The sequence below is a fragment of the Lygodium microphyllum genome, chromosome 2, assembly GCF_053477565.2.
Source record: "Lygodium microphyllum isolate KBCC chromosome 2, Lygodium_microphyllum_v1.1.10, whole genome shotgun sequence".
NCBI lineage: Eukaryota > Viridiplantae > Streptophyta > Polypodiopsida > Schizaeales > Lygodiaceae > Lygodium > Lygodium microphyllum.
In genome coordinates, this window is record NC_141136.1 from 117,750,182 (window position 1) to 117,775,800 (window position 25,619).

A 25,619-nucleotide genomic window follows, 5' to 3' on the forward strand; every position below is an offset into this window, starting at 1 on the left:
CATCTTACTACTATATTATTTTTGCTATAGGTTCTGAAAGCCCCAAGCCTACCTCCTTTTCCAAACCTCCCTTTTTCAATCAAAACCCCCTCCCCTCCCCTCTTTCTCACATGTAATCTCTCATGTTATCTTCTCTCTCCCTTTTTTCATTAAAGCGCCCCCCACCCACTCCCCCCCCTTTTTAAAAAAAATTAAAACCCCTTCCCCTCTCTTTCACTTATAATCTCTTTTTTTCTTTTCCCCCTCCCCTTTTTAATTAAATTCCTCCCCCCTCTCTCTATCTCTCATGTGTAGGGCTTGGGTTTTCTCTCTCTCTAATCAAACTTTTTAAAAAAATCAAAAGTTTCTTTCTCTCTCCCTCTCTGATAAATTAAACTTTTCTTTTAATTAAACATTTTAAAAGTTTTTTTAATTTAAAGTTTTTCAAATATAATTTTTCACAGAGAGAGAGAGAGAGAGAGAGAGAGAGAGAGAGGAGGAGGAGGAGGAGGAGGAGGAGAAGAAAAAGAAGATCGAGAGAGGAGGGGGGAAAAGAGGAAAGAGAATAGTCTTTTTTAAATTAAACATTTTTCTTCTCCCCCTCCTCCCTCTCTCTCATGTATAGGGCCTAGGTTTTCTCTCTCTCAGTTAGATTAAACTTTTTAATTTATATGTTTTTAAAAATTAACATAAGGGGAGAGAGAGAGAGAGAGAGAGAGCAAACAAGAAAGAAGAGGAGAGGGAGGGAGAGATAGGGGGAACAGAGAGAAAGAGATTTATAGAGAGGAATATAAAATTTAAGAGAGAGAGAGAGAGAGAGAGAGAGAGGGGAAACGAAAAAAGGAAAAGAGAGGAGAGAGGGGGAGAGAGAAAATAAAAAGAACAGAGAGAATTTGAACACAAAGGGAGAATTATAGAGAGATGGAAGATAAAATTTAAAAGAAAGAGAAAAGAAAAAAATTTAAAGAGAAGAAAAAGAAAAAAGGAAAAAGAGGAGAGAGAGAGAGAGAGAGAGGAGAAGAAGAAGAAGAGAGAGAATATAAACATAAAGAGAGAATTATACAAAAGGAAAATATAAAATTTACATACTTTAAGAGACATTGGGGAGAGAGAGAGAGAGAGAGGAAAAGGAGAGAGAGAAAAGGAAAAAATTAAAAAGAGAATGAAGAGAGAGACATAAAAAGAAAAAAAAGGAAAAAAGAGGAGAGGGAGAGAGAAGGAAAAGAGAGGGGGGGGAGAGAGAGAGAGAGAAGAGAAAAAAAGGAGAGAGAGTAAATTAAAAAATTAAAAATAGAGAAGAAAAAGAGGAGAAAGAAAGATGAGAAATGGATTGTTGAGCTTTGCTTGCCGCTTCGAGGCAACGAAGCTATCGCGCGCGGAAACACTAGTCAACCTAAACTAAGGAGCATGTTTTGTGCAAATAGTATGGTCCCTTTCAAGCCTCAAATGTGAAGGATTCTTGAACATTTCATTCGGAAGGCCATAGAGGAGCTCCCTTTTGTTTTTCTAAGGGCACGCGACTATTTTACTAAGTTTTTTCAGCAATCATTGAAACGGTACTTTGGGCAACTAATGTGGTCCCTTTCGGTCCTCGAATTTGAAGGGTTTCAATCAAAGGCCTTAGAGGAGCTCCTTTTTCTTTTATTAAGGTTCATAAGAAGGGTAATATATTCTTAATCCTTCTCTAGAGGGCACATAACTATTTTACTGATTCTTTTCAGAGGGGCAGTGTATTTTTAATCCTTCTCCAAAGGGTAAAACGTCCCATTGAACACTGTTGTCACCCGTGGCGTCGTGTCAGGTACTTCCATGCCTTAAAATTTTACAAACGTGACGATGTCAAAACGCGTGCGTCGCCATAGCCGCGTGAACAAGGTCTGGAAAGGCCGTCACGTCAGACTGTGTGCCCAGGTGGGGGAAGATGAGAGGGAAGCAGAAAGTTGAAAGGGCAGAGCCCGGGAAGAAAGAAGTATGGGGCGTAATGGTGTCAACATCAAAAGGCTCCCAATGTTTGACAATCTTTGCCTCTCTTCTTCTTCTTCTTCTTCTTCGTCTTCTTCTTCCCCGTTACTGCAGGCGATTGCTCAAAGCGTCTCGATTAAGGTATGCATCGTCCACAAACTTAGTTCTTACTTTACCTTCTGATGCTGCGGACAGATTCTTTTGCGCAAACAGTGAGCCGCAAGGGAATATCAGCAGTCATGGCCGGCTTCTTGACAATTCACGCAAGCGGTTCGTTATATGCTAGTTACAAGCCTAGATATTGCACAATCTTTGCGCGCGCGCGCACGAGAGAGAGAGAGAGAGAGAGAGAGAGAGAGAGATCACATTTCAGGATCCTTCGACATTGTAGCTCGAGAGTCCACACAGTTATTGCATTAGGTGATAGCAAGGGGTGTCCCTTCTCAGTGGTAGTGAGGTAATCTGCTAACCTGTACACTAGAATACACAAGGCTGGCTTTGGAAGTTCACGGGAGGTTGAGTGACCTGCCCATGTGCACACTCTCTACTTCTGATAATCGCACGAGCTGCTGCTGTGAAGGCTCTTTTATCGGCACTTGCAACAACTTTCCGGCCTGCCCTGCTGAGGCCCCCCAAACCACTTATGTTCAAATTCTCACTCTAATCTAAGCTAACTTTCTGTTTACACCAATTTGCTTATAAGCCCACCTCTTAGAGGCATTCCTCAATCGATACTGATCTCAGCCATCTTGTAGTAGGAATGTCTATGCCTGCGTTGTGCTCGAATGATTTTTTGTCAGTCTGCGCCATAGTTAATGCTATAATCTATGTCATCTATACCCAAGCACAAAATATAAAAGATCTACTGCAAGAGTAAATAAGACTTAGTCTGAATTGCTGAATTGTGATCAACTAGTTTTCGATGCACACCAAAAGGTCTAGAACCCTTGGATGTCACTTTAGACTTGAAAAGAGCTTTTACATGCTTTCCTTCACTTATACATGTTGCTTTTCTTCTTAGCTCTATTTGGGCATGTGGAATTGAGAGATATTGTTGTTGGGATTGGTCCATATATATGCATGTGTGTGGTGACAAATATACATACTCTTTATGGAGAGAGAGAGAGAGAGAGAGAGAGAGAGAGAGAGAGAGAGTGTGTGTGTACATTTCGTGGGTGTAGAGCCTAGACACATTTTTAAGGCCATTATTTGGGTAAGCGTATGGGCAATTAGGCGGCTTATATAGGGCTAGCCTATCAATCTTAGGTCTTGTCTTGTAGTTTATATTTACTCCGCTTTACTTTGATATAATTACATCACATTCATTTGGAGAGAGGAAGATTGGAGTTAGTATTGCTCATCACACATGTCACCACTTGTGTGGTTTGCCTAGTACATCTCATTTCTTCATTTATAGATTTCATTGCCCACTCATTCATTCTTCAAGTCTTGGCATTCACTTCTTCACATTTCATTATTTTAGTGTTCAATAATCATGTTCTTTTGCTTCTGTTGCTACCTTTGCTCTTTCACAACCATTCCTCTCTAGCTTGGGGATATGTGAAGAGCATCTTTTCAATACTACAGGACAAGGGCATCCTTGCTTTGTGCCTAGACATACACAAAGAAGAATTAGGTACCATGGTAGAGGGAACTAGAGAAAGCTAGAATTTGATGAGCAAACCAACTAGGCATAGGTAGTGAATATCCTTGTTGCATAAGTAGCCATGCTATAGAAGCCTCTAAAAGAAAGAAACTCCCTATGTTAGTAGCATCTTATCTATCACCTTCAGGGTGATAGAAGAAGAAGAATGGTAAATGTAAGGCAACTTGTAGCAAGGATTATTCAAAGAGTTGCTATATCAGGTACCATTAGTTAGGGCACTTGTGTGGGGACAAAGAATGTTGGCAAAACAAGAAGTGAAAATGACTTCAAAAGCATCAATAAACATTGTGGAAGTTTCAAGCATATCATTTGATTTTTCAGTAGAGGATTGCTTTGTTAATATGAGTAGTTGTGCGGGTTGTTTGTAAATAAAATTGTACTCGGTCCACATGATCTTTTGAAGATCATTGGTAGTAACTACAACCAATTGGTTATATGTTTTTTAACAATGGCTCTACTCATAATTTTCTTTTTTCTTGATTGGAGCAAAGACTTGGACTTCATATAGCATCTCTTGGTTGATAGTATTGAGTTCGATATATAGAGGGTCCGATTGTGCATCATTGGGATCGGATGGTAAGCAAAGACTTGGACTTCACATAGCATCTCTTGGTTGATAGTATTGAGTTCGATATACAGAGGGTCCGATTGTGGATCATTGGGATTGGATGGTGTTGAGGTTGGATGTTTTGATCCAATAGTACAATGAGCCTTGGGACTTTCAATTGATAAGCTTGGACCATGTTGATGCTATTTTTGGTATGCCATGGTTTATTGATAGATCTCTCTTGTTATCTATAGACTATAATCTCATGTAGTCTCTTTTGAACTTATGATTAGTATTATGTGATCAATGGTCCATCCTTTGGGATCATTGAATCTAATGTAAATATACTATTAGCTTTGGAATTCATCAAGTGTTTTCATGATTTGGATGTTATTTACATTTGTTTTGTTGAAAAAGTTCAATAATCAATGTTTGCAAAAAAAAGGACGACACAATGTGCTTTTGTGTGAATTCTATAAGTCTTATCAAAGTGACCATCAAGAATAAATATTCATTACCTTAGATGGACAAACTTATAGATTGGCTATGTGATGCACATTACTTTACTAAGATCGATCTTAGGTTTAGATACCATAAGATATCGATAGCTCTTGAGGATGTAGATCACATTTTATATGTAGTATGAGTACTATTAATTCTTGGTTTTACCTTTTGGGTTAACAAATGCTCATGCTATTTTTTAGTAGATGATGGATGATTTATTTCATTCATATCTCCAAATGGAGATAGTCCTTTTACTTGGCAATATATTTATTTATAGTAAGCCATTGGAGGAACATGTAAATCATCTCGATATTGTCTTATGTCTCTTTAGGCAAGAATGCTTGTTTGCAAAACTATCAAAGTGTAAATTTTTTTGCATTGAGCTTTTGTAGCTTGGATATGTCATCTTGATTGATGGCATTCGAATTGATCGCCAAAATATTTGGGTAGTGCTCGATTGGTTTATTTTGGGATCATAAGCTAAGTAAAATCTTCTTTAGGTTCTATAAGTTTATTTTTGGGAGTTTGTTAAGGACTATGCTTACATTGCTGAACCCTTAACATGTTTATTTAAGGGTATTCAAAGCAAGAAGATGTTAGTAGTCATGTGTATCTTGCACAATTATCTCTTGCTCGTGAGCCTCAACTTGAGTCATAGATGAGGATATTAGGAGCTTTGACACTTAGCTTGTCATGTGTTTTGATGGATGAGGCAGAGCATGCATTTTTTTCCCATAGAGTGTTAGGTGTGTTCACGTTGCTAGAGATCCTTTATATTTCTTTTTCAGTGGTTGGAGAACTTGTTCACATTACAGAGGTGATCAATATTATTATTTTGTGATTTTATTTTATGTGGCCATTAGCATTATTTTATTGCTGAAATGCAAGTGGCTAGTTTTTTTGGGGCTAGATTGACTAGGTCAACTAGATGCGGGCATTTCTTGCGATTTATAGTAGGGCGATTTGGTAGCAGCCTTCATTCATAGATAATGTTTTGCAAGTATAGCAAATACTTTGATGACATTTAGAAATACTCCTCTATCTTTTAGTGTTGCCTTTTGTCATCAGCTTGATTTGGTTCCCTTATTAATGCCTTGGGCTGTGTGGAAGGATTGATGTGTTTGCCATTGTATTTAGCTTTCCATTCAAACTCATCATATAATTATCACTTTGTGCTCTTTTTTTTAATTGTATCTCTCTTTTCTTTTTTCTTTGTGTTCGTGTTTCTCTCCATTGCACTCTCTCATATGGTATCATTGTCAAAATGAGGACTTGCAGATTCTACGAGAGTAACACTATATTGAGCTTGTTGTTTGGAGCAGATTTGTTGGGAAAAATGCATATTTTTTGCCTTGTTTGAGCCTTCTACAAAGTGTGTAGGGCAATTACAAGTTTCTTTTGTAGGGTGTAACTAATTTCTTATTTATTTAGTTGTCTTGATATCATAATGCAGCATTATTTTGTGCGTTTGTGGGTTATTTTGAAGAGTTATGGAGTACCATTAGTATAGTCCTTCATAAATGTCTCCATGATTAGAGACCTTGCACACCACTTTGCTTGACAAGGAGAAGCACCTTGTTGAGCACGTAGTAGTGGCTCGAAAGAGCCTGTAGGCTAAGAATGGGGACTCCTTGATTGCTAATAGTTTTGGAGTGATACATGGAGGCAATCCATTTATGGCGTGGTTGCTTATTTGTGTAGGGATATGCATTTTATATCTTTATATGATGTATTAGGGAAATGAAAGTTAGCAGATGTAGTTACATTAGAGTGGGTTTATCAATATCAAACTTATTGGCCTAGAGCATGATGTGAGCTTTCTTGCAGATGGAGAGTTGCAATTAGGATAGTAGGTGCTATCATCCAAAGATACCGCTTGTATATTGTAGTTTCATATTGTATGGCTCATTGCTTAAATAACCTATTAAAAGATATTGGTAACCTCTCATGGATTGCACTTGCCATAGAGCAAGGAGCTCAAATGTTAGTTTTGTCTTGAATCATCAGTTTTTTCGCCATTATTAGTTCACTCTAAAGTTGAAGAAGATGCTTTTAAAATACTCTAACACAAGGTTTGCCTTTAATTTCTTGATACTAGAAATATTGAGAGAATGCAATGGTTCCTTAAGATGATTGTTTCTTAGTGATAAGTTCATCTCATCACCATTTATACATGCACCTATAAGTATCTTATGCTTGGAAAAAGTAAATAACTCAGATGCATGGGATGATGTAAAGGGGATAGATGCATGGTATCCCCTAGTGTGCATTTGTTGAGAGTTACATATGCTATGCAGCCTTGCATTGGCAAGGCATACAAGACTATGGATAGACCAAATGAAAAGTTACAAGAGTTAGTACCAGATGATGAGGCATATAAGGAGATAACACCATTTAGTTGTGACAAGGTGGAAGTTCTATAGCTCATCCATGTATGCAGGTGCTTTTATTGTGGATCTTGAGTTCTAAGGCAAGGGTTAGTAGAATAATATGGAGGTTATGTATGCATGGAGACTAATATTGTCTTATGTAGTGTTTGATCATGGTACTAGACGGGAGATCAGAGGCCAAATTTTAGCTTATAGAACCTTTTGGAGATCTTTTGGTTGTGGGGATATATAAGGTTATTACAATGTTGGGGCAGCTTTGGTATGGGAGGACCATGGTTTAGATGGTCTTGAGTTGTAGCAACTAGCTATCTGTATTTTGAGCCAACCAGTTAGCTTCTCTTGTTTGGAGCAATTGTGGAGTATATATGCTCACATTGCTTCAAGGAAGAGGAATTGTCGTAGTGTGGAGAGGGTAAATGATTTGGCATTTGTTAGTGCTAATTTATGGATGTTACGTAATAGTACAACAATAAAGCTTGATGTTATGTAATAGTATGGTAGTAAAGCTTGATCCATTCACAGAGTGGAAGATGCAACAAAAAGAGGAGACACATGTTGATGCTAAGGGAAATGTAGCAATTCATGGTACACATGATCATGAGGTTGACACTTGAGGAGCAACTGGGTGACACTTCACAAGTAGTTGGGGCTGTCTTGGATTATGATGATCTTGAGTGATTTAGTTTATCTATCATGACACGCATATGTCATGACAGTTGGGCCGTTGTGCTATGCTAGCGATGTCGCCATTGATATTTATACTTGTAGTTGCTCTTTGGGCTATTTTGGCATTTTGCTTTAATCTTGGGATTAGACTTTCATCTTTAGTAGTTTTCACACTTCTAGTCTGTTTGGCATGTTGGTTTAGCTTAGTTTACTATTCACTATTTTATGGCATACACATTTTATGATTAATTGGCTTGTAAGTTGTAGTTCAATTTATAGTGACTAGTCATATATGATTTTCTTGAAGTTAAAATACTTTGTCCTTGTGTATCGTATACCTTGGCTTTTATATCGTATATAAATTATGAGTGAAATAATTCAATATTTTATTTTTAAAGGAATTTTTAATGTTGTTCTCATTTCCTCGTTTCCATTCCTTGGGTTTGGCATCCTCGTTACTATCCACATTTCCATTTTGTTCCGTAGCCCATGTTTCTATGAGCTTGCATCCCTTGGTAGATGATTTCATTAGAGGTCATGGCGATAATTCTCATTGCTCGGTTGCCATCTCTCAAGTTTGATGTATTCTATACCAGCTTTCTTATCTCTAGGATTCGGTAGACTCTTCTATGGGAAGAGCTAGCTTTATTTGTTTTGGGGCATAAAGAGCGATTGAAAGAGATTGATGGCATTGGATTCCACCTTACTAAGGCTTTTATTGCACGTTTGGGAGGGGTAAGAAGGACAAGAAGACCAAGAGCAAGAATAAGAAGCAGGTTAAACCTTTGGAGTCTTTGTCAAGTTTGGATACAGATTCAGAGAAGCCTAAACGTCCACACTATGGGAAGGGCACTCGTCTTGAGGAGAAGTGTTGGAAGAAATATCCTCATCCTTATGCGAGAGCGAAGAATGGAGCCAAAATATCTAAGATCTCCTCTACTTTTTCACTAGGTGTTCCACATGAGTCCATGTTTCTTTGCATCCATGAGTTGGAGGAGCCTTTTTCATTGGTTGTCTCATCTTGAGAGAGGTCTTGGCTCATTGATAGTGGTGTTTTGAGTTATATGAGTCTTGGAGGAGTTTTGTTGTAAGATCTTCATTCATTTGAGGGTATAGTCACTAAGATCTTTGTCCATTAAAGGGTATAGTCATTGTTGCTGATATTTGTTCAGTGCCTATTAGTGGTGTTGACACTTTGTTGCTATTGTTGATCATCCATCGTGCTCCGTTGTCAAAGTCGTACCTGTTTCATACTCTATAGAGAAATTTCCAACTTCTTTGTATTTATTTTTTAGTGGTTGGAGGACTTGTTTACACTTGACAGAGGTGATCAACACTATTATTTTGGGATTTGCATTTTATGTGATTACTAGCATTATTTTATTGTTGGAAATGCAATTGAACAACATTTTTGGGGCCAATTTGACTAGGTTGGCCAAATTTGGACATTTCTTGCTATTTATAGAAGATTCGGTGGTAGCCATCATTCACAGATTATCTTCTATAGGTTTCAGTACGCTTTGACAACTTTTAGGGATTGTCCTCTATCTTTCAATGTTGCTACCTTGACTTGGTGCCCTCACTAATACTTTAGGCGGCATGCAAGGATTGATAAGTTTGCCATTGTATTTAGCTTTCCATTCAAATTCAGTGTAGAGTTACCACTTCATTCTTTTTATTCTTACTATCTCTCTCTTCTCTTTCCTCTTTGTGTTTTTGTTCCTTTTCCATTGCACACTTTCATAGAAGAAACACGTTAGTCCATTGGTTACTTAGATTAGCAAGCTTGATCAATGTTTCCATGCATTGAAACGGCTTGTTACCATTGTAGCGATGGTGCAAAATATCCATTTGAATAAACCTTTTAAGATGCTTATGGATGTGAGTCATTATGCTTTAGGGTTGTTCTTTATTAGGATGGTTAGACCTGCTGCATTTGAGAGCCATAAGCTCACAAATGTCTAGACATGTTACATTAGTCAAGAGAATGAATTGTTGGTGGCTATTCGTATGGTTAGAATTTGGCATCATCATTTGTATGGCACTTGGTTTTTTATTTGGATTGATTGCCATTTATTAAAGTATCTTTATGATGAGCCAATCTTAGTGGTAGTAAGGTGAGATGGGTGGAACTTATGCAAGAGTTTGACTTTGAGATCTATTATCAAAAGCACACAACCAATCTTGTTACCGATATCCTTAGTCGGATTTGAAGTCAACGGCTTATCTTTATTTAAAATGTTGATATTTTATTTTTCTCTGAAGGGGCATTGCGAAAATGATATTCAAATAGTCATTTTTCTCACTTTATCCTTGAGGATATTGCTAAAGACAACAATCAATCATAAGAGGTGAAAGCACTAAATTTGTTGACATTTGGATGGGTGCTAGTAGCATTGGTCACATTGGTCATGAAGTGACTTAGTACCAATGTAAGGCGGATCATTGTGTGATTCCAACTCTTGGACCCTTGGCATGTAGACCAATGTGTTCACACTTTGACGTCCATTCCTCTTGTGTTTGTGGATATGGCTTGTATAGTGTCTTGTGTGTAGGTTGGATCTTAGGTGGACATTTCAAGTTTGGGTTTGTGAATGATCCCTAGAAGAAAAACAAGTCAAAGATGATAATGAAGTATTGTCCTTTGTATTGAGACCATAATGCCATAACAGGGCCTCCATTGAAGGAGTCTTTTTCAAGCCGCTAGAAGATCCCAAGATGGAGCTTTATTGGTTACGTGTTGCTTGTTTCACCTCGTACAAACCAAGCCTTCATGTAGCCACATGATACTCTTCAATAGGGCACTTGCTTTACACAAAATAACAAAAGGCTAAAGCTAATTAAAATGACAAAATAGCATATCATACATGCCAAGCATAGTTGCATGGAAACGTGTTTCCTAAGGTAGGAAATGTATGAAACGGTTAAGAAATGTTCCTTACCTTTTTGAGGCATTTCTTATACATTTAAAGAAAGGTTTGGGGCTAGAAAGTGATGTTTTGGCCCAAAAAAGTGTGCCCTATTATAAAAGCATCTTTGTCCCTTGTGAAAGTGCTTGAAAGTGGCCTTTATCCCCTTGTAATCATGCCTCGCACTTTAAACCTTGGGATTCATGAATCGTGATAGGCTATAGCCCTTCTAGTTAGTTTGTGACAGTTTGGACTCTATAAACTTAGGAGCTTATAATGCATGTTCGAGCTATAGATATAATAGCTTGTACTTGTAATGCAACTAGCATGAATACCGTTGTAGCTATTGATGAGGATCTACTTGAGAGCAACTCTAGCAATGAGAGTGATGATGAGAAGGATGGTGAGATTGAGGACAATGAAGAGGACATTCGGCATGCCATGACTCTTGATACATTCTCTAGAACTTAGGATTGGCTTTTAGTAGTTTCTATAATCCATGTATATATTGAATATATGAAAAGGTTCATGAGGCTTGGACTTGTTTGACACTTTGTTAATTCTATGATTCTAGTCATATTTACTGCTTTTATCCTTGCTTTAAAATGGTATTTAATGTTTCCTTTAAAATATTATGTTGACAATCATTGATAATGATGTTAATAGTTATAAACTAAAATGTAATTTTAAAGTGGTCAATAATGCTTATTTTCTTGAACATTTGGTATTGTTTGCATACTTATAGTGTGCAACTTGATCATCAATCATGTAGATAATAGATAGGAAGGATTATTTCTTTGAGTATTTCATGTATATGAATTTCATAATCCATATTTGTTACTATATAGGTAAGAAACGTTTTTCAAACGTTTTCTAAAAATTAGTACTGTAGGAAACTTGTTTGAAACCTGTTTCTTGCCTTTCCATTTCTGAAACTCTTGGCTACTATGATGCCAAGGCCCAAGATACATGGAGCAAATACAAATCAAAATGGGCCATTAATCATGCCAAAGCTAGAAGCATCACTCAAAATTCTCCTCATTACAGTGATCATTATGATCCTCCTTAGCCTTATCCAATTGGTGCTCTTGTGTCTCTTTTGTTTGTTGCTCTTTTCACTCCACAAAAGGATCCGCTTTGGCAATCATGCTTTTACAAAGCATGCGCAAGTTGGCACTCACAAAAACCAAATAACTGCCTTTTGTGTGCCAATGTGATTTTTTTAAAAGATGTTATATGGTTGTTGGAGCTTCATAACTGCTCTAAACAAGATGAACTAATTGCTTGGCTAAGTACATGAATGACCAAATCTTGTAGCTCATGCCCATCTGCACCATAATCCTTCCACCATAATGGTGTCCCAACCATAAAAGGGTCCATAAGTGCATCTGAACACCATATAGTTCTCTAACCAGCCCACACTTATTTATTTGTCCTTTGATTACTGCCATGAAACTTTGGATCCAAGGCAAACACTGTTGCATGCAAGGTAGAATAGTAGGGATTCCATCTGTTGATACACAAGTCATGGATAGTTCAATACATGTCTACATCAGTCTTAGCAAGTGGTGGAGTAGTAAACTTATCACTAATTAAAAGCTGACTTAAAGCACCATTGCATGTGTTTAATTGACCTTGCATAAGAAAATTATATGCAAACCAGGTTTTAGAATATTTAAAGAGCATTTTATTTGACTTCTTGTTGGACTCATGGTGCAAAATTGATGATTTAGCACAAATAATACCATAAAATTTGCATTATCAGTGACCATCTCTATCTAATATCTTTTAATAAGTTATTGAGATAGTGAGCTATGCAATAAGAAACAATAATATGAGGACTAACATTTTGCAAAATAACACATGCTGCCCCATTGGTGGGCTCACCATCAACAACAAACTCCACAACAAGTTCTTTGCCAATAAACTCCATTGCATTTGCCCACTTAGTAGCAGGTGTATCAGTTGACTTTCTTATTTCTGAAGTAGCATGAGATGAAATGAAGTACGTCTCACCTCGAGAGTAAGCAACCACCCCATGGATAGATCTTCTATGTGAGTCACTCATCCATCTGCAATGGGTGATACACCATCCTTTTGCCATTCGTGCTTGGTTTTTTTAGTTACTTGCTCCACCACTTGCCTTTCCCTTTCAGGCAATGTGGTATGCAAGGCCTTTGACTATACTCGCTTAATCTTTTTAAACATTGCTTTAAAATATTCAGACCTCATAACTTTAAATGCAATGTGATCCAAGAAAAAGAATCATATAATAGTAGCATCAGCTTTCTCTTTATTTGTGGATCCCAAACAGCTTGAAGAGTACGTTGTCACCTAGGTGCATCAATGGATGCTTGCCCAACAGATGTTCCTATTTCAAATGCATCTCGAATAGATGATGTGTGACTAGCATAATCATTAGATGGTGCATGAGATACTTGAAGTCAATGCCATTGCAAATGCAACAGGATCAACGGCTAGTAGATGTGGTGTTCTCCTTGTTGAAGATGAGGTTTGTAGCCCCACATCCTTCTTTGTAAGCTCTCCTCTTCTTGGGAGTCAAACTGGGGCAATATTACATCTCATAGCCTTCAATGTGCAAGAAATGGGCTTGAACTTTTCTTGTCCTTGTGCGACAATACGGGGACAACCATACACGAGATCTTCCCTCGCTTTTGGGGTGATCAGCATGCATCTCATCCCTCCGAGACAATGTGTCTATCCTCCTTTCGCCATGATGGTTGCCTCGATGAGAGTGGTTACCCCATGCTTGGGATGTTGATGCCATCTCAATTGAGGAAGATTGAAACTTGAGAGAGAGAGAGAGAGAGAGAGAGAGAGAGAGGGGGAAGGAGGGAGGGAGGGTTTTTGGTTGTGGACAGATGAAGCTTGGAGTTGGTTGGTTCAATGACAAGTGGCTAGAACTGTGAATAGTCAATGGGTGGGTTGCGTTTTTTTGTTCGACACAAAGTTCGGGTGGATTTGAATTTGAGTCTTGACTATGTTTGTGAATCATCACCCTTCTTTAATCAATACAATGTGAACGACAAATATTTTATGGTTCAAAATAGATCATGCTCAATAATTGGTCATGCTCGTTCTCGCTTGTCACTTTTGGCATCACAAATAGGTTAAGTGCCGTCTTGTTTCGCATCCCATCCTATCACTTTGTGATGCCACAACAAGTAATGTCACTTGCAGAGGTAATGCATCCTTTCAAGGGATGGTGTCTCAACATCCTAGCATCCCATAGGTCCGTCCCACTTGTTCCCTATGATTGATTGCAGTTTGTCAAAAAATGACAAAGAGACCAGATAGACAGTAGGGTTTGTGGGGAGAAACATAGAGTGTACAACAAACATTAAGAGAGAAGAAAAACTTAAAAATACAAGAATAGGGGGATGATACACTGAATCATGCTATGAGAAGAAAAGTTGATACAATGGAGTTGAAGCTCAAAAGATAACTGCATAGTCGTGTTTGAATCAGGTGGCAAGACTTGTGGGAATCTGCATAGTGAAAGGAGCAAAACGCAGTCCTCCGGGTAGAGGGCCATCGAAGTAATCACTAGAAGGTGAAGGACAATTGTTGAGGGAGTAAATCGTAGTCCTTTGATGTTGTTGGAGATATGGAAGATGATCACCATCTGTCGAGGGAGCAAACCATAGTCCTTAGATGTCAGAGAGAGAGCTTGGGCAACAAAACACAAATCCTAGAGTGTGGAGCTGTCAAATGTAGGGAGAGCAGTCCAGATGTTGATGCCGAGGGATGAATGACGAGGCTAGATGAAGGGACAGCCACCAAGAGGATAAACGCAGCTTGTGAAGGCTTGTCAACCCAAAAACGCAGGTATTTGGAGTTGCAGAAATTGACGCAAGATGTAGGGTGATGTTAGGTAAGAAGATGTTGACGTTAGGCTGGGAAAGGTGATACCAGATGTGGAGGAGGTCTCGAGGCAGCCAAACGCAAATTTGATGAAGCATGAAGGGAGTGGAAGAGGTCGCCAACTATGGAGGAGTGACGCCAAGGTAGGAGTGTTGTTGCCAATAGTCTGATGATGACACCAACAATGGAGGATTAATGCCAAGGTAGGATCGCTGTCGGTAATAGTTTGATGATGACGTGAGTAGGCGGAGTCTCCAAATGCAAGACCTGAGTGATGGGATAGGGCACTTGAAGGAGAAGAGGAAGGGTGACCACGAACTGTGATGTCCTCTAGTAGGGGTTATGGGCAGCAGTGGAGTGAAGAGGGAAGAGTGTGGGAGTGATAGAGGAAGAGTGGTGAAGAATGATTGAGGTGGTGTAGAATCAATGAAGTGATCGCTTGACTACCTATCTATAGGCATAAGCTGTCTAGGGTGGCGCAGCATTGTGTAGGCACCCATTGAAAAAATGACCAAAATGTGGACACCAGCCCTTTTTGGGGCTCAGTGTGAAATCCTGAATGAAGTGTGTAAATTGAAGTAGTGGTTTCTCAACATAGATGTCCTTTGGGAGCTGAGCAAAAGCAAGTTGGCCTGCTTGGACAGCAAATGTAGCAGTCAGCCAATCATGGATGATGATGGCAGCAGTGAAAGAGTGTCAGGTACATGCAGAAGCAGTCATGGAGGCTGAAGGTGATGTTGATGAAGATAGTGGGATATAAGTGGCTTAGGGCACACTATCTATAGAAGTGGAACCAACCAAAGTTTATGGGACACTTGAAGCGCTCTTGTGCATTTGGGTTTTGGGGCTGTTTAATGGGCTTTATGAAAGGTTTAATATTAATTCACTTTCTATAGCTTAAGATGGGGTTCCTGAAAGTTCATGATATCCATAGGGGGCACATATAGCTTTTGGCCTGATACTGTTTGCAAAGAAGACCCACACTATCCTAGAATATTACACAATTTTCTTGTGGATTCTTGTCATCAATCTTTATAAAATTTCTCACCCCCCAAAATACCCTTTTTGGGCTCGTGGCATGCAAGAATTGCAGTTGGCACTTGCATATGGCTTGTTTCAGCAACTCTTAGATCACTGCTAATGTGGTGGGGGTTTTGAATGTCCCGCTGTTGCCTCAAAATGTACTACCCTCTAGATATGGCTGTGCATCATTTGCTTACTCTTTCTTGACCCCTATGATTCCATGATAGTTTCTTGGGGCATAGTAGAATGGCATATATCCAGGGTCAAATTTGCCTGTGAGGAGATAGATGTCTAGCAATTTCCTTCATAGTATTGCTTGTGTTCTCATACCTGTGATTTCCACATAGGAGGTGTTTGCAAGGAGTGGAAGATTGTATGTGTTATTACTGCTTCGCACATTTATAAGCAAAGACGCCTTTTACTGTTGGGATTCCATATTTTCATCCACGAGTTATCCAGATAACTCATGATTCTTAAGGGAGAACTAAAAGTGCAGAGTTGAGGCCTTATCTTCTTAACAGTCAACAAGTAGTTTGGAACTGCACTGCCTCACAGTTCTTCGTTTCAGTCATGCATCAGTGATTTGATGATGTGCTTCAATTTATTTGCATTGGCCTGAAGGTTTTGGTGTTTATTTGTTGAGTTTGTTTGCTGTACCTTGACGGAGTACAAAAACTTTATGAACCTCAATGATGTGTCACGTTGCTCATGTCCTGGCACACAGCACAACTTTTCACTCTTGCCATTTATCTTTCAGCTGTTCATGGGGTTGCTAGTATTTAGTTTGTGATCCTGCTCCTCCAAAGATTATCAAAGTTTGGAGTTTTGGTGTAATGGCTGCAAGTTTTTGACCAGATGGGAAAATATCTCCATGTGGCCTCTACTGATTGTATTTGCTCATTGGGGGAGATCAGAAACCATATTCAAAGCTCAAATTCACTGAAACCACAGAGTGGAAGAAAAGACTGTTTACATGTACTTCTAGGCCAGATCTAAGATTTTAATATTGGGAATTCTTAGTTCTAGTAGCTGCAAAAATATGTGATATTGGCTCAACTTAGATTTATTGAAATGCCAGCTCCCTAAGGCTCATTTTAAGAAGGTACTTTTCACCACATTGTAGGCTGTTTGGTTTGAATCGTTGTGTTGTTTAATTCGCTTCAACAGATTTTCAGGTTCCAGCAATCAAATGAGTGCCTTCAACCTAAAAGTTTAAGGTCAGCTAAATGAATGCAAAAATGGAAGAGGAAATATGCGCTGCACCAGCAGAAGACCTCCACCAGATAGTGCAGAGAAACATTCAAGAGCATCCTGCAGTGTCTGGATGGCTTAAATCTGCAAAGCTAGGGAACAGTTCTCAGCTTGAGATGGATGATGTTGATCCAGAGAAGGTGGAGGAGGAGATAGAAAAGATCACAATGATGGCTTACAGTTCCCATGAAACCTTTTCTTTTGAAGGTATCTGAAGCCAATCGGGTCATAAGGTCTTGAGTTTGTTCATTGAACCTCTGCCTGGAGCCATTTGGTTTTCTGTAACAAGTTAAAGAGATTACTTATATGGCAATAGATTTCAGTCTGCTAATCAAAGTCCATCAATTTTGCAGGAGCATCAGCAGGTGTTCAACAAAGAAAAAGTTGGGTAAGAAGGACAAGACCAAAGGGAAAAATAGAAAACTTTGCACAGTTGGCTCATGGACGAACAGGCCCTCATAAGCAGGCTCAGCAAACAATTCAGAAGTATCAGGCGAAGTCAACAATGTCCCTTCCTCTAAAGAGGCCACGTTTGAGTCCCCTTGCTGCTCGAGCAGCACTTGCTGCAGCAGTAGAACCACCACAACTTGGCTGTACAGCAGCTTTGTCAATTATGGCCAAAAAGTCATTTGAAACTCTGGCTGAAGACAAAGTCAGTTCAGCAAAACGGCGCCGGAATACTGGACATGCAGCCTCTAACTTTGGTATCATCAAGGAGGACACATGCCTCAAGTTAATGGATGTCAATGAGAAAATTGAACAGCAACAAACAGAGGCTTCTGGAACTAAAAGGAAAAGGGGTCGTCCTCCTCTACAAGGTCCTCAACTTAAGAAGGTAGATACATGCCTCAAGGAGAGGGATCTTGGACAAAGCATGAAGAAAGGTGGTAGAATTCTGAAACGACATCACCCCCTTCTAGGACCCAAAGTTGACACATGCCTGAGGGAAGTTGACGCTGCCCAGAAAATAGAAGAGCAGAATACAAAAGTGACTGCAACTGTAAAGAAAAGAGGTTGTCCTGATCTGTCTTATCATCAACCTAAGCCAGATCTATGCCCTTTGCAAACAGACAGTAGTGAAAACATAGAAGAACAAAGGGAAAAGCCCACCGGAGGTATTAGGAAACGAGGGCGCCCGCCTCTAGGCCGATCACACCATCAGGTAGAAAGGCACCAACTGAGAATGAATGTAATGCCGAAAGTAGAGGAGCAAATGATTACCACCATGGCAGTTGACACTACCAGAGACCTAGAGAAGAACAGGAAAAGTCCAACAGGAACTGTTGGAAAGAGGGGTCGCCCTCCTTTAGATCCCTCACATCCTAAAGGTAAAATACACCAAGTGGAATTGAATGGTGGTCTAAAAGCAGAGGACAACAATGAAAAGGATGCTGGTCTAGTGAGAAATAGGAATTGCTTTGCTCTAGATCACCCACAAGCTAGGTTAGACACGCAACTCAGAAAAATGGATGCTGCTCCTGGAAGAGAAGAACAGGGTTCAGAGATTGCTGAACTTGTGTGGAAAAGAGGTGACCCAGTCCTGTATAAACCTCAGCCTGACCAAGGATTGAAGGTTATCGGGTCTCATCTAAACCAGTGGCCAGTTTTGCCAGACAATATGTCTCTGAATCTTTTTATTGACCTACCTCTGGACAACACTGCTCTCACAGATTGGAACAGGCATACTTTAAAAAAGAAGACACAAGAACAAGTTGAGGAAAACCTAATGGCAAACCCCATCCCTCCTGAAAGCAGTGACAGAAAGAAGATGGCTGTCAAGTCCACTAGCGATGACTCTGAGTTGAACATTCTCTCTACCGAGATCTTGAGGCCAAAGTCTAGAAAGAAGGCTGACAGATTAGTTGGCAAGAACAAAGTAGATGTGAAAGATGATATCAACTGTGACCCACACGCAGGGGCGGTAGGTACACTTGTCGGTGGAAAACATACTAAAGCTAACAGTAGAGAAAACCCACCAACAGAGTCACTTCTTGATGGTGAAGCTAAGGTTTCTGGAAATCCGTCTTCCTTGGTTACAGTAGTATCAGGTGGGGAAGGTATGCAGCACGCAACTGGTGGTTGGCCAGTTTCTTCTGCAAGCATAAATTTGGCAGTAGATTTAGTAGCCAATGTGGCAGATGGTGACTCCCAAAGCCTGGCAATGCATACAAACACTATCAGCTTACATGCATCACGTGCTGGCTTTGGTCTGGGGATAACTGGTGGGTTGCCATCATCAGTGGCAACAGAAATGTTGCAGAGCACACATAGCTCATACAAGATCCAAGCAGTGACAGGAGGGATAACTGCAACACAGTCCTCAAGTTCAGATGTAGCTGCTGCTGTTAAACGGGCCCCTGAAACAATAGGAGAAATTGAGACAAGCGGGCCACATAGCACATGGGGTAGAGCAGAATAAGGGAAGGAGCCAAATTTCCGTGTACAACTTTGTCTGCTATTGAGGAAATATCACCTGGGGAGACAGAGATCTGCCACACCAGACAGGCAGCTTCTGAGAAAATCAAACACTTAAGACCAAGAACCGTACAAATTCCTAAACCATAAAAAATCATAACTTGCACTTGACCGTAGTGCCCTGCTCCATTCAAGTGCTCCATCAAGCCATTAGCACAAGGGCCTGCTGGCTATGCAAATTACTTAAGGCCATCTGTATTAGCTCGATCAGCATTAAGTGTCAGTGGAAAAGTAGGCCTGCTGACTAAGTAAAATATTTTGGCTTGAGGTCAATCAGCAATGTCTATGACGTTTGCCTTGTCCAGCTGGAAAAGGACAGGAATTACAAGATAGTGAAGTTGCTAATGACTGTACATCAGGAAAGTAGCTTCTTAAAGAATTAGAGTATTCTTACTACATAGGCACTGAGTTTAGGAGCTTAATGCTGCCTCTGACAGATGAATCTGATGGATGATATACGTTCACTGATGCAAAGTCTTTGAATTCACTCTGGGAATGCTTATACTTTTATTACAAGTGGGTAATACCCCAAGATATCATGTATACTTGTACGAAGACTGTCTATCGATGCATGCTTCATCTGCATTCATCACACAAGATTGCATGATCTTATGTGTGGCTCGTGGGTCTTCTAAAATTCCAGATGGGTTTCAGTTTCGCTCCCTTCATGTGGAGAAGATACACAAGTTAGGTCAGCAATTATCACAAAATCGCTAACTTTCGGCCATTGAATATTTCTGATATTTTCTTTTGTTGCCCTAGACGTTGTCTTGGGGTTACAGGAGTGTGAGGAGAAGATTATCAGTTAAAGTACGGCTTGGTTTTGTCCTAGCAGAGTACGAGTACATCTATCCCGAAATGATAAGGTAGTACTTTTCATGCAGGAAGAAGCATATTATAAAGGGACAAAAGCACTTGGTGATAGGACTTACTGACGGTTGACTGTGTAGGCTCAAGGGAAGCACTGAGAGGTGGGATAGTTAGTTGTTGATTCCTGAGCCATGATATATATGCATCACCGAGCAACTATCAGCACTGATGTGTAGTTCTTTTTGCTCGACAAACTAAACAACAATTCTCTGATTAAGCCTGTAAGAGTCGATTTTCCCTAATAAAAGATGTTTCCGATCAAATTTCTTAATTGCTCAGGAAACTTGTCTGTCAGATTGAAAGGACGTTTGTAGGTATGTATTTGCGATGTGGGTTTCAACAATGGGAGAGGTGGTCATAGTTCACAGGAAACAGTTGAGCGTCATAACTGACGGAAGCCTACATGGTTGTGAATCCATGTGCAAAATTGATATGGCAAGGCTCAGATTTTTGCTAAGGGCACCGACACGAGAAAGGCAGCCTCGTGTAAACCCTCTACGTCAGCTAATGCAGCGCCTTCTATGGCCTCTTTTTATTCATGAATGGGCTGCAAGGTTAATTTCCTAGGTCTCCTTAGCTCTGATATCCTCAATGGGGTTGCACAAGTGCAGACGAATTTGTAGCTCTCTCAACCCAAGAGATGCATACGCATCATAAGGTTGAAATTTGAGCAGTGAAAGGTAGCTCAAGGTAGGCAATCCATGTAGCCTTGAATTGCAACTCAACCGGTACCTAGCTTGTGTGATCTTGCTTGCAGATTCAAGCAATGGTGATGACACATCCTTCATCGTGTTGTCCCATCTCTACCGTGTCGAGGACTCCAGTGGTTGCTCAACCAACGAAGTCCAAATGTTTTTCATGAGTTGGTTTTTGAAGGATCAGCATAGAGGAGGTTAGCCACACTAAGACTTCACTATAAGTTTGAGATATTAAGACAATTCTTGGATTTGGAACAATATTAGGGCCTAGACATTTTCAATGACATGGACAAAGATATTATTGTCAAGTAGTTTCACATGCTTTTTTGTGAGCATGGTGTTTAGTAGGCATGCACACATTAATCATGCTCTAGGAAGAATCTTGCACAGAACTCTTGGGGCTCACTTCCCTGCCCAAGAAGTTCTTGGATACGTCGGCCATCCACTTTGTGTATTGCGGAGTATGCTTAGACATCTTAATGGGCCAAAGAAGAGGGTAAGTCATCTCAATAGATTGAAGAAAAGGGCATATTAATTTTGGATTGAAAAAGGGTCCTACCAACTCTTTGCTCATTAAGATTGCAATAAGGCATAAAGGAGGCCCTAAGAGCATTACCTATTACATTGCTCAACATTTTATTCCTTTGCCATTCCCTTTATTGATATCCTATCTCAACTCCATACTGTATTAGAGTTTTCATCGAGCAACCATAAAATGGTCAGATGCAAAGATTATGATGAAATGGTGGTGGAGCACTTAACATGCTAGAGATTTGTTAACACTTTTAAAGGATTTCTATTGAGCAAGATTGTTTCCATATGAAAGACAGAAAAGATATGATGGAGCATGGTAATGATAGGATGTTGATTCTATTCTTGCACAAATTGTTAAGTGTATGGGTGTAAGGCAATGTGGTAGATTGGCTTTATGAGAGGGTATTCCACATTTGACCACATGCTCCAAAGTTATCATGAGGATTCTCTTAGCAGTTCTGTCATTCCATGTTTGTCTCTATGTTTATCTCTTGGTTATGAGCCTCTTAGTTGCAAACAAGGATGTTTGGAGCTTTGGCAATGCTTTTTATCATTCTTGGCATGTTAGATGGAGGTAGAATTTTGGGCTCTTTGCTCAAGTAGATCTGCTACCATATTGGGGAATAAGAGAATTTTCCAGAAGTTTGGGACACATGATCAAATCTTTGGATTTGTCATAACTTGAACACTATAACTCCAAATTGAGTGCTCTATAGCTCAATATCTATTTTTTAAGTGCTTTCTAATGATAGGTCACATTAGATGGTTTTGAGAAACTTTTATGCATGTTATCCGGGTATCACATTTTTAATATTCAAAAAATGGGAATTGGGAGATTCCCAAACTCACTAATATTGTGTTTGCCATGCTTGCTGTCAACATGTACATGTGGCTATGTGGTATCTTTAAGATGTTAGACAATTTTCATCTTTGTCTTAGATGGTTTTTATCAGCCATCCACTCTTTGTCATCTTTTGTCTTACCTAGGGTAGACACTCTTGCATGGTTAAACACCAATTTTGCATGTTTTTAGTTGTCCTTTCCTTTTTCTTCTCCACCATCATGTCTTCATCCCTTGCCATTCTACTCCTCATTGTTATATCTTCATCCTCTCGACTAGCTCCATTCTATGCATCTATCATTGCCTTGCCCTTGCAGTACTTGTGTAGGGGCCTTGGTTCATCTTCATCAGTATTGCATTTAGCCTGGTTTCTTGAGTTAGGATAGAAGTATTATGTTTTAGCCTCTCTCTCTCTCTCTCTCTCTCTCTCTCTCTCTCTCTCTCTCTCTCAGAGTTGCACTGTTGCTTTTGCATGCCCACTCACATGATACCATCGTCAATATTTGTGATCTTCATGTGGCAGACACAACTATTGGTTTGTGGGCAGCAGCCAAACCTCCCCCTAGCGGCACCTTTAACGAGGATTGGGTTGTGTTTTTCTTGCTAGTTCACCTCCTAGCTAATCTGTCCTTCTACCTATGAGTTCAATTCAGCCAAGGAGCCATGCTTTTATAGCTATTTCATTTGGGGAAGGCCAAAGGAAGACGAAAAAAGGCATTGTGAGCCTTGGGAGTAGTCGAGACTCGATAGCTTAGCTAGATGATGGCAGCTCCTTTGGCAACTCATTCAAGAATATAACAGCAAACATATAATTGAACAACATCACTAATTTTATGACCGCTTCACATTTTTGAACAAAAGGTTAAGAATTCAGAAACCTATCATGAAAACAATCTTCAATACATAACTAATGGAGTGAAGGTGCATCACCCCACTGTGGCTATGCTTAACAACAAGCAATCCCATACCATAATAAACTGAAAAGGCCATCAAGGGGCTACAAGAAACCACTAGAGGCTCCTTTGTGTACCATGAAGACTTTGGAGGATGAGATAAAGTAGGTACAAGAGACGAGAAAAGCAGCTGCTTAGATACTTGCCTTAGAAGTCACATACATTATGCAAGGAAAAGCTCGGTGGAGGAACAAAAGGTAGCCACCAACCACCTCTTATTCATTCAACAAGATATGTACATAGAAACAATCAAAGAAACTATGAAACCAATAGAGGAAGATGTAGAGAGCAAGTGCTTACATAGAGAGCAAGTGCTTACATAGTAAACTTATTTGGAATTTTTTGAAAGTTGGTTCGTAAATTTCGAGTTTTTTGCAACACATTTTTGAGAAAAAGTGTTAATTCACTTAGGACATACATGTGAATTGATGAGGTTGATCACTCGTTTTATGCATGTTATTACTATTTATATGAAGTGCTCAATATATTGCCATAAAAGATATGTAAACCTTCTTGTATTGAAGTGGCATATACACAACCTAACATATTTTAATATGCGAACGATATGTTGTTAGTCATCCCATTGTATGTGGATGTATCGATATCTTCCAAACATGTGTTATGATAAAACACTATCATGGTCTTGGGTGAGAAAATAATCATGGTATATTTATTGATCAAGGTACCTTGACATGACGCGGTTTAACCAAAAAAAACAATCAATATTATCATGAAATACACTATCCATAATACTATTCCTCATTGCTATAGCCTATGATTAGAAGGGGTTTTGCACACATCTATTAAGCATTGATTGCAAACACACTAGGGATAAGTGTACACTTTTTCTTCACATTTTGTAAATAATGTCTAACAAGTAATCCATGTTCGTGGTAAAGGTTGCCAACAACCATTTGCAAGAAAACGGAATATTTGATTACGAAATATAGATCAATTGATGGAGACAATAATTGTGAGTTATTCACTCCACTATTAAAACACTTTAAAAAGTTTGGTTCTTTTTGCACCACCTTTGTAAAGGCCACCATCTACCTCTATGTGCTTAAAGCCATCCCTAGGAGGTTGTGCCTCCAAGAGGAAGCTTCAAGTGATTGGATACTTGAAGGGAGCTACAAGCTCAACCCTCGAGACCTACGGACCGCTTATTGGTCAAGTGTTTCAAGCCGAGTGGCCATGGCTATCTCTCACATAGCCGATGCGCCCTCCCTACCTATGGGGTGTAGTGAGCTTACCTTGATGCTCGATCGAGTACCCTCCTCTCCCGTGCACGCCAGTAGCTCCACGATCCTTGAGGCAAGCTCAAGCAACCTCAATCCCTCTCCAACAAGCTCCATTCTCCATAGCTGCACGAGACAAGAGAAGAGTAGAGAAGAGAAGAAGATGAAGAGAGGAGATGGGGAGCTTCTTCTCCTCGATCCCTCACTCTCACACACTCACTGCCTCACTGCCTCACTCCCTCTCTCAAGCACAAGCAAGAAGGCAAAAAGAAGAGAAGAAGAAGAAGAAGAAGAAGATTTTTGCCACACACAAGAATGAGCTTCTCATTCACTTTTCAACTTTATATACAAAACCCTAAATCCATTTTGGGCGGTCATTCCCTTATCTCCTTTTTTACATTGCCGGTCGTTGCCTAGGCCCTTTGTCCCATTGTTCTTTTATCTTCCTAGCGCCTAACTACCTTTACAAATTGCATGAGTGAGAGCCCAACACTCTTAAAATAAATCATGGTGCATCTTGCGCTTTTTTACAAAATTATAGACTCGCACTTTTTCTCGTGCACCTTTTTCCTTGATTTAGGACTTTTCTACACTTCTTGTGTTTCCAGATTCTTCTTAGCATGCCTTCATCTTCTGTTTCACTTTTTCCTTGGCCTTGACTTTTGCTTTAGATTTTTAAACTTTTCCACCTTGTTGTTTGAGGGTTAACATTACCCCCCTCCTAGACGAGTGCCAGTCCTATGGCACTCACTGTCGTAGATAGCAGGCTCTAGCATGCACCAAAGATGTGGGTGGAAGGGATTGCTATGGCAGGCATTGGAGAAGTTTTAGTGGTGGTACGGATGAAGGTGGTTGGTGGCACTTTGTTGGCATGCTTGGTTGGTGATAGGAGTGCTGAAGTTGGGGATAGGACTGGTTTTTGTTGGAAGTTGCATTTATGGGTTGGCACAAGTGTTGATGTCGAGGGATTTTGGGACGGGCGACAATTTGTTGGTGGGCTTGCAGGATGATGAAGGATAAGAATTCAGAGTGGAGTGCTGATGAAGAGTTGATGGTATTTCCGTTGGAGTTTGCAATACCTGCAATTGAAAAGCTTTATATGTGGTCTCTCCTTGGGGTTAATGCTAGTCTTCTTATCGTGCACAAGACGTAGTTTGATTAGTTTGGGAGATAGGTCGAACTCTCAACAAGCTGAGAGTATTGTCCTACACTTGAGGACCCAAATTGT

At 39.8% G+C, this 25,619-nt stretch overlaps 1 protein-coding gene across 2 annotated transcripts; it reads left to right on the plus strand.

The window, feature by feature from the left end:
• The first annotated feature begins 1,787 nt into the window (after nt 1-1,787).
• Nucleotides 1,788-20,366, plus strand: LOC148040226 (uncharacterized). 2 transcript variants are annotated; one of them, XM_087697787.1, is made up of 3 exons: nt 1,788-2,082; nt 16,699-16,989; nt 17,136-20,366. In XM_087697787.1, exons 2-3 carry the CDS (start codon nt 16,758-16,760, stop codon nt 19,199-19,201), a joined length of 2,298 nt encoding a protein of 765 aa, XP_087553913.1. In that variant the 5' UTR covers nt 1,788-2,082; nt 16,699-16,757; the 3' UTR covers nt 19,202-20,366. The 2 variants fall into 2 exon arrangements, with proteins under 2 accessions (XP_087553913.1, XP_087553922.1); XM_087697796.1 differs by having other exon boundaries at nt 16,707-16,989.
• The last annotated feature ends 5,253 nt before the right edge of the window (nt 20,367-25,619 follow it).

Excerpts from the sequence above, each read along its gene's own strand:
- LOC148040226 (XM_087697787.1), top strand. The coding sequence starts at position 16,758 with ATGAATGCAAAAATGGAAGAGGAAATATGCGCTGCACCAGCAGAAGAC. Across the intron at positions 16,990-17,135 it reads TGAAACCTTTTCTTTTGAAG|GAGCATCAGCAGGTGTTCAA; the intron begins GTATCTGAAGCC and ends TCAATTTTGCAG.